This window comes from Balaenoptera acutorostrata, chromosome 11 (assembly GCF_949987535.1).
Source record: "Balaenoptera acutorostrata chromosome 11, mBalAcu1.1, whole genome shotgun sequence".
NCBI lineage: Eukaryota > Metazoa > Chordata > Mammalia > Artiodactyla > Balaenopteridae > Balaenoptera > Balaenoptera acutorostrata.
The window spans coordinates 42,574,275-42,587,826 of record NC_080074.1 but is presented as its reverse complement, the minus strand read 5'-3'; the positions used below and the strand labels follow the sequence as shown (position 1 = coordinate 42,587,826).

Below are 13,552 nucleotides of genomic sequence, written 5' to 3'. Positions count from 1 at the left end.
TTACATCCTCCCTGACCTGCATTTGTGGGATGCCATTCTGCTTCCACCATCCACTCTGCCGAGGAAAAGGCATCGGACAGAACTTTCACAGGAATTCTAGTATGTGACCAGCTTACCTCTCACAGCACCAAGAACCTTTATGAAGGCAGGAAGGAGTGCACGTCTCAAAAAATAATAATAATTTTTTAAATCTCTGAGGCAGCAAACATCAGCATATGACATCCCACTCTTTCTGTGCTGATAAGTGGATTTAGGTGAAGATGCTTACTTTTAAATTTACTATGATCCGGCGTATCTTGGCTTTCTTCTATCAGTATTTTGGCAGCCACATCAAGAGTAACAATCTTGGTTTTGGAGACCAGGAACAGCATGACAAATTTCTGGCTCATAATTCTCAGAGACTTATCTTTTCTACTGTTTGCAGATGCTACAAAGGGAATAAAACAAAAGCGTCAAAACGTAATTTACCACAAGAGAGACTGTACTTCTAGTTTGCCGGGCCTATCTAACTGTATCAGCAGATGGAAACATCACTCTTGTTACAGTGATCAGCGGAAGCCTGTTGGACACACATCATAAAAAGATGGTTCACAAAGAAATAAGACAGATTTTCTTGTGGGTCATAAAATTACAGTAGGTATAAATTCTGAAATGCTTTATATTCATACTTCATTGAATAGAAGCCATGAAGCAGTTTTCCTGAAGCAACTTTGGAAAAGATTAAAGTAGAGGGATAAAACCTACTTTATGTGACAGGTCACTTTCTAGCCACCATATATAAGCCTCTAGCAGAGAGTAGTGGGGTAGTATGAGTTAGGGCTCAGGAACTGTTTTCAGGACATCAACTCTTCCCTCAATGGCAAGGTCTCCACTTTTATTTCTCTGAGCCCACAATAGCTAGACTATACCCTCCACATAGTAGGCACCCACCTCTTCCATTGCTTTTCAGAAATAAGTGAAGAAATAAACAATAAGTAAATAGGAGACACTGATTAGATGTGTGTTGCCATAGATGGCAGGCAAACCATCGCTGACAGATGGCTGTCTCCACTGGTTATTAGGATAAGAACTGGCTCATAGGGTGGAATTAAAAGGCATGAGGTAGTAAATGGAATGAAAGCCAGGCCCACCCTTCCATTCCTATTGCTTATAAATGCAAGTGCAATGTTAGGGATACTTGCACTTTATTATCTTAGCAAGGAGGAGCAGGGTGAGAATGACGATCAATGGTTAAAGGAGGGACAGCATAAATATGAGCTGGGAGGGGAAGAACAATGGAATATTAAGTAAAAAAAAATTCTGCATCAAATAAAGGTTGTCTATCTTTCTAATCAGTATCTTCTGCTAATGGGGTTCTTTTCTAAGTCATCTACTCCAGTATATAATTAAACAAATAGGATTCTTTGAAGAGATAAATTCTTTCCAAGTAAATTTTCCTTAAAGGCTCACAAGCAGGAATCAGCATGGGGCTGTCAATCTGAAACGGGAGCGCTGTTCGAGATCTACGGTCCAGACACACCAAATACCAAGTGAAACTGCCACTAGACAGTTTTTCAGTGAGGTCGAGTGGGCAGCCCAGTCGGGAAGCCATCTGTCTCCCTGTCTTCAGGAGAGAGAATAAGAGGACATCTCCCTCCAGGGTGGTCCATTTGGCTCTTCCCATTCTTAGCAGTGACCCTCTTCAGAAGACACCATCGCCCTCTCCCTGCCATTACTCGTGTGGGTACAGTGGACTCACAAGAGGGATAGTCGGGTTCAGAGAAATCCAGTAACTGTGGATCCTGGGACTCTGGACAGCCATCTCTTCTGCGTTCTCCAAATTTATAATCCATCAGGTCGAGCTCTTTCTGTTGGAGGTGTGCCATCTGTTCTTCGTATTTCTGCTCCTCTCCTAGCCTCTGGAGGTTCCTCAGGGTTTTCGGCAGGCTGTGCCGTCCGTGCCAGCCGTACTGATTCTTGGCCACCCGGCTGACCAGATGCAGCGACTCCAGCACATTCACAATGTCGTAGATGCGTCTCCTTTCAACGCCTGTTTGAAAGAGAGAAGCCAGCCATCATCATGCCGACCAACATTTTTGAGTATAAATTCCTTGAAGGCTTGGACCTTGTCTGTGGGCTATTTTGTGTGATACTTTGCCCAGCAAATATAATTGCTCAACAAATTCATACTATATGAATGCAAGCAAAAGAAACTGTTTTCTTCTTGGGATCCAACTCTCGATAAGATCTAGGATAAACATCCACCTTGAGATGGATGATAGTTCCATCTGTATTACATAAATAGTAGAGCAACTTTTCTTTGGACCTGTTAGGCAAACCACATGAACATTTCAGTGCATTAAAACTGGTGGGCTTGAGCAACACACGTCATAGTAATAAATGCCTGATGAATGCTGGATGGTTGATTTTGACTTGTATTCCTAGTTATACAGACTATAGAACTGTGTCCAGTAACTGTTAACTCATTATTGGACCATATTCTCCTTTCCTGGAGTTTGAATGATGTGAAAAAATTACTTGTTAATTCTCTCAATGGCCAGTAAGGAAAACAGATGGTAAATATTTTGTTTCCCATTTTGCACTGGAAACTCAGGAGTCAAGAGCTTGGGCACCCTTCTCAAGTTGCTGGAGGAAGCTAGTGCCAGGGCTGGAACAACATACAAGTCTCCCTCTGTTCATCACACCTGCGGACAACTCTCCCTGTGCTCCCATTCACTGTATCCTGCCAAACAGCCCATTAATAAAGCACAGAAACTCTAGCACAGGCTGACCATCCGGTTCATCAATTCCCTACCCACTTTCCCAACACTCCCTAAATAGCCAGGATTACGAGCAGTCTATTGAATTTACTAAAAATATTTACACTGGTTAAGTGCGGGGGCTTCAGGGTCAGACTGCATGAACTGGAATCCCTGCGTTATCCCTTACTAGTCGGGTGAGCCTCGGAAGTTACTTAATCTCTCTGTGCCTTAGTATTTATCTCATAAAATGATGAGGATTAAATGTGATCATAAACTTAAAGGGTTTCTGATAGGTGTTAATTTATCTACTCTTTGTATGTTATTTGGTAAATAAATTTATCTACTCTTTGTATGTTATTTGGTAAATATCAGTACTTCCTGCGTGGCACTGGAGAAACCTAAAATTCCTGCTATCGTAAGAGGTGACGGTAGAAACAGATTTTTAAATCTTCCATCTTGACTCATCCTGTTATGCAATAGGCCCTTAGGCTTTGGGGACTCAACTGGCCCCTTGTGCTCTCGCCTAAGTATCCGTAACAAAAGCCTCCAGGCATCTCCCAGAAAACTGGCCCAGCTACAAAAATGCCTTCTTTCTCTTCACTTGCCAAGAGCTGTTCTATAATCAGGGCAGACTTGGTGCACGTAGCTCTTGGCCTTTCAAAGATTTAACACAAGAAATAAACCAGGTTACAATGAAAACTGTGGAGCTGAGAGGAAATTCTATCCCATGCATGAAGAGGCATTTCGCAGTCAATCAGAACATTTCGGCTCATGACCCTGAAAGGTTCTTCACTCTCAAAAAAGCTCAGGCTTTGGTGCCAGATGCCTGCTGGAAGGTGTTGGCCAGAGCAGTCAGCAGCCCCTTGTCCAGATCTGCCTGGCTCCTTATTCCAGTCTGTTTTCATATATTAACACATCTTGTTGAGAGTGGAACGTTATAAACCTTCCCATTGGAAATGTCATGTGAAAGCAACTGAGACAGCCCAGGGCCAGCCACAGGTCTGGCTGTTTTGTTATTCTGTATTAGACACAAGCTGCTAAGTCTCCATCTAGTGGCTAGACATCTCAAGAAATAAAGGAAGATTTGGACAACTAAGAGAGGAAGATGATGCTTGATACGCACCGTAAGTGTTCAGAAGGTGGTGCTGGCAAAAGCCCATAGGCAGCTACTTGCCTGAGTAATCACTCACCTTTGCAATCTGGACTAACCGTCCACTGGCTGGGTGCGCCTAAACGTCCCACGTCACAGGTCTCAAGTCCAGCAGGTAACTCTGGGGCTTGCTCTGCCAGGAAAGTCTTCCCTGGCACTGAGCCTTCTTTTTCTTTTGTATTCAAGGCAATCCGATTAATCCTGGGCATGGCATTAGTTATGCCCTTGAGGATTTACCAATTGTTACCATGCTTCCCTTATGCCCCATAGAGCTTATCAAGAGCATCTCAGCCCAATAAATAGTTTCCCAGGCTGTGTAACTTTCCATTCACTAAAGTCACTCCCAGTTCTTTAACCTCTTACCTATAATATCAGTATCGAATCTACATGAGACCAGAAACTGGGAATGAATGCACTTTGAATGCTTTGCACATCCTTGGTTAAAATATGGTCTTATAGCTTGTGACCTGGGATAGAGCAGGAGTTTAGACTCAATCCCAAGAGATGGTTAGCCCCGAAACAGCTTCTAGGAAGGGACTCACATTTTTACAATCTCACGTGAAGAGAGATGGCAAGTTCATCTGGCAGGTCTTGGAAATTGTGAGACAGCAGGAAGCTGTTGCAAAAATCTTTGGCATTCTGCTCCAGGCGGTTATAACATGGGGATTTACAGCCCATATGAGAGTAGGAGCCCACTCTTCTGTCCTCCCTGGGACCTACCTGTAAGGTAGCTTTCCAACATCTAATCTTTTGTCTTCTGCACTGATAGCAGTGCAAGGACTCTTGATGAGGCCGGGGTATATGGAGGAAGGTGGCTTCATGAGCCCCAATGAGAAAGACATTGTGTGATCTGTTGTTTTACCCTCATCTTCTTCTTTTTTTTTTTTAATTTATTTTTGGCCGTGTTTGGTCTTTGTTGCTGTGCGCGGGCTTTCTCTAGTTGCGGCGAGCGGGGGCTACTCTTCGTTGCGGTGCGTGGGCTTCTCATTGCCGTGGCTTCTCTTGCTGCGGAGCACGGGCTCTAGGCGCGCGGGCTGCAGTAGTCGTGGCACGAGGGCTCATAGTTGTGGCTTGCGGCTCTAGAGCGCAGGCTCAGTAGTTGTGGCACATGGGCTTAGCTGCTCCGTGGCATGTGGGATCTTCCCGGACCAGGGCTCGAACCCGTGTCCCCTGCATTGGCAGGTGGATTCTTAACCACTGCGTCACCAGGGAAGTCCCTATCCTCATCTTCTTAAGACTAGTTTCCAGGACCCAGTTCCTCAGCTATGTCTACACCAAGCCTCTGTCCAGCTGGCTCACTTTCCCCTTCTTGTTTCATTGCTACCAATGCCAGAATATTGTATTCTATTTCTGGGTTCTAAAATGGCTCCCCGTCAAAGCCCTCTGCTTCCTCTTCCTAGCTGTAGAGGATCACAGGATGGCTTGAGGATGGTGGAGGGGGTTGGGGGAGTACCTCTAATGAGAGCTGAGTAGAAACTATTCCATGTAGCAATAAGAGTAAGCCAGGCTCTGAGTTGGGCATGTTACTGACATTATCCCCAACTTTTCTAAGTTTCTGCAAGGTAGGTGCTATGGTCCCTATGCTATAGATGAGAAAAAAATAATTAACTTTTTAAAGCTCTCACAGTCTATAAATTAGAGAGCTGGGCTTCAAATCCAGCTCTGTCTTACTCAAAGTCCAGCCCATGGTCTTCCCATCACAACACACTGGCTCCTCATTACCTCAATTTCCAGCAAATAAAATCTTTTTAGCCATCAGTTTGAATAATTCAGATTGATAATCATCTACTGGGTCACATTCTTTGGGCTACGGGAAGATATAGAACTAATAAACAAACTAAAAATATAATCTATGATAAAGCCTACTAGGCTGATTTCTTCGAGACTTTTTTCCCCCCTGTATGCAAACCCTCCTAATCTTTTAAGGGGACACTCTGACATCTTCAAATCATGTGATTTCTACTTATTTATTGTCAACAGTATGTTCATCCAGAAACCAACTGCAATCCATGTCCACTAGGAGTCTCTATTCTGAATCAGCGGTCTGCATATTTATAGTCCAGACACCATTGCACGTCACACACACCCACGCCATGTGAACGCATGTATTCCTCTTTGTTATAAGGCTTAGCTGTTTGAGTAATATCCAGATGTGCTTTTACTAGTTGGGCAGACTTGCTGTGAAGGTCACAGTATAGGGCTTCAAACATAATGCTCTTGCTTTCAAATCGTGCTTTGTAACAAAAATAACACCAGTTCTGAACTCTTTGAAGCATTTAAAAAAATAAACAGAAGGATATTTCTAAATATCTTTTGAGTCTGTCTGAAATAACATGGAATTAAGATATTAGATATTAATTTGTAATGTGAGTCTTCTGTAAACGTATTTTTTAAGGTTAAGAAAACCAAATATTTGTTTGACCCTCAGGCCTAAAAGGCTCCCTGGAATCCTATGCATAATGATGATGACAGAAGAAAAGCTCTACCTGCTCCTCTGTCCTCACTCCTTTGAGGGTCAGCTCTTTACTTAGTAAAGGAGGTGATCTGAAGCCTTTGGCTTGCCCGAGGAATCAACTTCTCACCGTAACTGGAGACAGGCCTCCAGGTGATCCCATATACATACCGAGACTGACAGCAACTTCATCTAGGGAGATGGTAGTTTTCTCAGTTGACAGTGGATAACTTGGATAGCGAGCTAGAAACTTCTGGCACAGGAGTCCTAAACTTTTCTGTTTTCTGCTTGGCCTTTGCTTTTCAAATTCGTCCACAGCACTGTCCCCAACAACATCAAGCTACAGAGGGCAGACAGAGGGAGGGGGGAAATGTCACAGTTAACATCTTAACAGAGAAATTGCAATGGGTGGTATTGGCGAGTTGAGGGGAACATCCGAATCCATACCATCCTAGATTCTGGTTAAAATACATTTCCTAATCTAATTTTCTGAACATTTTACCTATTGCTTTCTCTGAACTGAACTTTTCCTCCTTTGTGATTTGAGGCTGAGACTACTGCTTAAAATAAAAAATGAACAATGCAGTCATTTATAGGTTGCTACAGCCTTGCTACTAGCGGGCTTGTTAGACCGAGATCAGCATCACCACGAGCATGTTAAGAGATATAAAGCCTCAGGCCTCACCTCAGACCCGATGTATCAGAATCTGTCTCTTCCTAAGATCCTGTGTAATTCCTATTAACGTGAAAATGTGCGATGTTCTTGCCTGCATTGTGTCACCAAACTCTTTACTTTTCACAATTTACCAAGGGTTGATGGAACTGAACAGGGGGAGCTAAATCTTATTCTTCCTTATTCTTTCTTATTGTAAGTACATTAAACTAGTGTCCTTGTCTTATCAACTCACATTTGAAAAAGGCTCAATTCAAGCCCCAAGAAAAACTTTTTTTTAAAAGTATAGATATGCTGCTTATTCAGTAGCTCTGGTTCCCTACAGGACAGGTAATTTAAAGATGATTTAACTTTAAAGCCCCAAACCAACGAACTGAACATACATGAGAATGATAAAATTCCCCAAGTCAAAAACATTTAGATTAATATTACCCTTAAAGTCAAAGCAAAAATTAAAATTCATGGCAGCATTAAAAAAAATCCAAATTTCTTCATTAAATCAAAATTATTAAATATCATTGCTTAAAAAATTTATCATTTAAAAATGTGTACTGGTGAAGAGAGTATCATACAAAAGAAAAGAAAGCATTCATTATGAAAAATGAGATATAGAATAAGAGTTCCACTTCAGCTGTAAATAAATAAAAAGATTAAGTGGAGTACTGCTTTTGACTCAATAGTAACCAAAAAATTGAGAATTCTGTGACTTTTTAATAATCAGGTAAACATTTTAAAATTCTGTGAAAGGCCTTAGGAGCACAGCCTGTTTACCTGCAGACAGTCTGTAAACGCATCGTCCTTGTTCTCAATGGGCCTGAACAGTCCTTTTTTCTTCTCTCGGTCTCTTATGTCTGGGCTGGCAGCACTAATGAGCATCTTCAGGTTAGCGGTGGGTGTCCATGGTTCTGCCTGCTGTCTGTCGACAAGCTTAACTGGAGTGATGGGATTTCTTTCTGGAGTGAAGATTTTTTGTCTCGATAAGTCAATTGGTTCATTTTTTATTGGCGTCTTTGGGGCCATCCTTGAGCAATCAACAAATATATTTTCCTATTTTAAAAAAGAGACCTTTTAGCGAAAATGAGAAAGGGCAGGTATCAGCTAAGAGTACACTTTATTCCCATTATTCAGTAAGTCATGAAAATACAAACAGACTATATGTTCAGGGCTGAAAAATATCAGGATAGGACTAATGAAAATAAACAGAAGGATCCATGGGAACCAAAGAGTGGCTACTACTCCTTTTAAGCATATCTTTCACGGCACCTCTGTGAAAGAAGTCATGAGTGTTATGCGTCACTGGTGGATGCTTGTAATAGGCGGGGATGATAATAAGAGCAAATGTGGGTTGAGTCCATATTGCTTCTAAGTGACATATTTTTTTAAACACTATTTATGAGTTTGCATTAACTAGTGAAGAGCAATTATGCTTTTGTTCAATGTTCGCCAGTGCTAATAGAGCAATTACCAGGACAGATTAATGGAAGGGCATCCAACAAAATGCCACATTTCAAACCACCCAGCTACCTAAGGTCACTCCCCCAGAGCAGTGCTTCTCAAACTACCCCTGCTGAAGGACCAGGGTTTTTCACAGACTGAAAACTCCCGGAGACTGATACATGGTCTTACTTCATAGGACTCATATGCAACTCCCATCACATGTGACTCTCCTCTTGAGTTTGCCACTCAACTTGACCTACAGCTTGTTTGACAAGAAGAGACCACTGAGCCCAGGCTTAGATGTCACAGGGGCAGGATCAACTGAATTACTGTAGAGGTTTCTAAGTGCTAAACTCTCAAGTTCTGTTCGTAATGTTTTGCAGCTTGGTAATAGTTTGTGGACTCGCACCTTCCCCCAGACTCTTTGAGTAGACTATCTCAGATAATTAAAAGAAAAGATTAATGATGGGTCCATTAATCCATGAAGAAAAAGGACTAAGTACACACAACTCGCGTTTGGAATTACTAAGTTACTGAAACAAATTTCTTTCCCCTAAAATAAGTTTTTGCCATTCAAACCCAGAAAGATTCTGCTCTTCCCATAGTTGAACTCACCTCCAGGTAATAGTGCCTTTACATAATTAGGAAGGTGGATGAATTACATATTTGTCACTCCCTTTCCTGCACACAATATCACTCTATAGATTATTGCATGCTTGGATTTTGGCTGAACAGTGGTTTTAAAAAAAGTGTTTTCCTATAAACGAGCAACATATGAAGAAGGAAAAAGAATTGTTTGGGATGGACTTCCCTGGTGGCGCAGTGGTTAAGAATCTGCCTGCCAATGCAGGGGACACGGGTTTGAGCCCTGGTCCAGGAAGATCCCACATGCTGCAGAGCAACTAAGCCCGTGAGCCACAACTACTGAGCCTGCGTGCCACAACTACTGAAGCCCGTGCACCTAGAGCCTGTGCTCCACAACAAGAGAAGCCACTGCAATGGGAAGCCCACGCACCACAACGAAGAGTAGCCCCCGCTTGCTGCAACTAGAGAAAGCCTGCGCGCAGCAACGAAGACCCAACGCTGCCAAAAATAAATAAATAAAATACATAAATTAAAAAAAAATTGTTTGGGAGAAACTGGAGTTTGTGGTAGCAGGCCAACTCTTGTTCTCTACATCAGCAGAAGCTGCCAGCTAGCCATGGTGAGGTTCTGTCCTAGGGTAACAGGAAAGGGGTGGAGATGGGGGTGACGATTTCTCACGCCACTGCCGCAGTAAGCATCCTGCCTGAGGCAGTGCATCTATTCACATCTCTTAACAAATCCCTACTAGTATACAATTATGATGAAGTCTTCTACAAGGGAACTCTCAAGGGAAAGTACTGAGTGCATATTACGTGCTACACATGATACCTGTTTCATGCACTTTACACCTATTAACTCCTCATCCAATCCTGTAACCGAGGTAGTAGTAATTTTCTAGCCTACAGATGAAGAAACTGAGGCACACAGAGGGTGCCTTGCCCAAGGTCACATACAACCTCATTCAGTATAAAAGTCATTGGTAAGGCAAGAAATAGCTGACAGCAGAAGTTTCCAAAATTCTGCATCTAGAAGTAAGCTTGTCCTGGGTGTGAACTGGGAGGAAGTTATCTTTTTCGCAGTTCGAGCAAAAGGTATCCAGCAGGCCACGGATCCCCAGTAGCCTCTATGGAGAGGCAACATGGGAAGCAGTTTTGCATGCGGGCTGGTAGGGCCAGCTTACCGGCCTCTGCTACTTATCAGCAGGGTGAGAGCAGGCAATTCCCTTCTCACTTTAATTCTCTCAACTGAAAATGAAGTTTATAAAAACATTGATCTCCGGAGTTATGAGAATAGTTCTTGGCATATAGTGAGCACTCAATAAAACTTAGCTATTCTCTCTCCCCCCGCTCCACTTCCTGTTCTTTATTACCATCCATCCTGGCCCTCAGAGCTAATATAACATAGCACACTGTATTGCTATTTAACTTCCTGGGTGTGTGTCTTATCTCATTAACGAGACTGTGCACTTCTGGAGGTCAGGGAGCTAGTTCCACACGTCCCATTCCTCACAGTTTTTGGCACAATGCCTTCCCCTTTGCATGTGCTCAAGGAACACTGGGCCTTGATTATCTAGTTATTTCAAAAGGTATCCCAATGGTGGAGGGCTTGTCCCAGGCTTGTTGAGGTGCAGAGAATCATCCTTCTTCTCCACTGCCCTCATGGTACCTGTCCTCCCAGGAACACTGAGCTCCTGCTTTTTCCCCTACCAAGGAGCAATTCAGATGAATTATTTCCTCCAGCACTTTGACATATTTTCACTACAGTTTAAGTAATACTTAAAGTAGGAGGGGAGTTACGTCACGTGGTAGGTTACGATCGTTATCACACCTCTACTCAACAGAAAAAAATGCCAAGCAAATTGTTTTCTGAGGTTTCAGGTGGGCAGAAAGTCAGCTGCAATCTAATCACACTCTGCTCCATCCGCCTGTCTGTCCTGCAATCCTGACACTGTAGAAGGCAAAGGAAAGGGGATTGGAATGAGAATTCAGAAATAGAGCGGTTTTTGACTCCACTCTATATCTTTCTGATAGTACACAAATTGCTCATTTTGTCTGGGCCCAAGTTTCCAGATCTTTGAAATAAGGGGTTCAGACCAAATTATATATCTCCAAGGCTTTCCAGCAAGGCTACCCAGCCGTGTGGTGGACACTGGGATGCAGCTGGCTCACTTCTGGAATGAATGACTCAGTTCCCCAGCTGCTGGAGTAATGCCAATAGTAAGCCTCTTCACGCTTTGGCTGAAGAGGGCTGACTCATCCGGGATCACACCCCTTCCCGAGAGGCCGGTACTGTCCTCAGTGGCTGGGAGAGGCAGCACTGACGTGTGACAGCTTGGTCCCCTTACCCTGACTCAGGACTACTCCGAGGGGTCGTCCCAAAACTCCCCATGGGGTAAACCCAACTTCCACTGAGACTGTTCTGTGGCTCTGCTTCTCCCTCTGTCTAATTCTGCTGCCTTCCCTTCCCTTAAATGGGCACCCATCCCCAGGGCACTCCCTAATAAACCACCTGCACACTAATCTCCACATCAGATCTGCTTGCCAGGAAGTCAAGCTGCAACACCCTGGAAATCACCTCTTCAATTAGAGAGGGCCCGGAGAGAGTCCCCAGGAAACGGGTTCTCCAGTTCTCATGTGCAAACGGAGGTGATGCACCTTGGCTTACCTGCCATGCAGTTGCTGTGAGGATCAGATCAGATAATGAGAGTGAAAGCAGTTTGTAGTCTGTGAAGTGCTATGCAAGTGTTCATCACCATCGTCATCATTATTATTTATTATACCAGCATTATGACTGAGCTGTAAGCTGACATGGAAAGGACCTGGTAATTAGAAGATCTTGGTTCTAGTCTTGCTTCTGTCTCAGATACAGCTTTGATCATGTTACCTCAAATAGTACATAGTCATCAGCCTGTTCAAGGCCCTTGGTGACATTTTGCCAACCTCTTTTCCAGTCCCATCTCATGCACGTCCCACATTTTGCCCAAACAGTCCACTCGTTCTTCAAACCTGCCCCGAATTTTATCACATCTGAGCCGTTGCTCACACCATCACGTTGACTCTAACGCCATGGGCTAAGCTTTGCCCACTGAAACCAGACCTACTGTTTAAGACTCATTGCAAATATGACAGGCACGTCAGGAGGCGTCTCCTTCTAGCTATTGACTAACAACTCTCCTTCCCTTCAGAGCGCACTTTCCAGAATGAGTAATCCACACGGAGGGCTTTCCCCTGCCTGTCTCCCAGGGGGCTCCTCAAACCACCAGTCTGCTCTGATCCACTGCTCTCACTTAGGTCATCTGTCAGTTGACAAGCCAATGGCAAAATATTGCACTTGACCTCACTGCAACAGTTAAGACTGTTGACTACTTGCTTTATAAAACTCTCAGTCCTTCTGAGCTACCACCTTTTTCTCTCTTGGTTCTCTTCTGACTGTTCCTTCTCAGCCTCCTCTTTTTCCACTCTTAGAAACTCAGCCCTCCACACCTCCCTGTTTGCCCTCTCCAGGGCAGCTCACCCACTCACGTACAAGGCTTTAAAACCAAACTGTATGTTGTCAATTCCCAAGTTTGTATCTGGCTAGGACTTTCCGTGAATTCCCAGATCAGGCAACCAACTGCCTCTTGCACATATTTATTTACCTGTAATCACACAGGTACAAATATATGCTTCAAGTTGAACTCACCTTCTTTTTTAACCACTCCCAAAAGATGAATGACCTTCAAAGAAAACCCATGCCCACTAAGTCTAGGCGTGTCCCCAAATTCACCATGCTGATTTAATTCTTTACTAGTTTCCTTCCTCTCTACCTGCCTAAGTCTTAGCACTCATCCCTTCAAGCCCTAGCTCAAGTGTTATCTCGTTCACAAAGCCTTCCCAACAGCTCAATCCTTGTTGTCCGCCTCTTCATCCCAAACCATCCTTTTTCTACTTTTGTCATTCCTAAATGCACTGTAGACAACTGAAGAGGAGAGTCTTGCTTATAATCTCACAACTTGGGCACAGTAAGATTGGGTAATGGTGTTGAAAACTCCTTTATGTTTTAAAGAAAAGTTTCTCCGTGAGTGGTAAGAAGATGCATGCCTACCTATAGACCTTGAGCAATGAAGATCAGACAGTCAAGAAAGATAAGTCCTCTAAATGCCAACTGACCCACAGGATACTGTTCCAGGCACCCACCAGAGGGTTTCAAGAAGTACCACTAGCTTCTGGCCACTCTGGAAACTTTGAACATTTCTTGAATGTCCACAGCACATATACTCATATAGATTCTTCTGCCTATAATGACCGTCTTACTCCTTCTTGTTTCCTTATAGCTGAAGTCCTCAGCCCAGATATTACCTCTGTGAAGCTTTCCAACTTTCTCTAGACTCCTCATGAATTTCTTTCTTAATCTTCTGTTCTGCTGGGGCACTTAGTTCCCACTCCTATAGCTCTTACCAAATCACAGTCTAGTTGGTGAGTTTTACATGTCAGTCCCTGAAAGTGTCTCAGGTAACCGAGGGCCAGGCCTGCATC

The 13,552-nt window shown here is 43.5% G+C and overlaps 1 protein-coding gene across 2 annotated transcripts in view; it reads right to left on the bottom strand.

Moving 5' to 3' along the window:
• Positions 1–13,552, bottom strand: part of E2F7 (E2F transcription factor 7) — a 32,968-nt gene that overhangs the window by 16,287 nt on the left and 3,129 nt on the right. Inside the window, exons 3-6 of one of the 2 annotated variants that reach the window (XM_007194980.2) lie at positions 7,788–8,063; positions 6,515–6,683; positions 1,739–2,029; positions 269–427 (exon numbers count right to left, since the gene is read on the bottom strand). In XM_007194980.2, coding sequence (XP_007195042.2) covers positions 269–427; positions 1,739–2,029; positions 6,515–6,683; positions 7,788–8,063 — 895 coding nt within the window. The remainder of the gene's footprint in view (positions 1–268; positions 428–1,738; positions 2,030–6,514; positions 6,684–7,787; positions 8,064–13,552) is intronic. The other variant, XM_057557424.1, reaches the window with a different exon arrangement.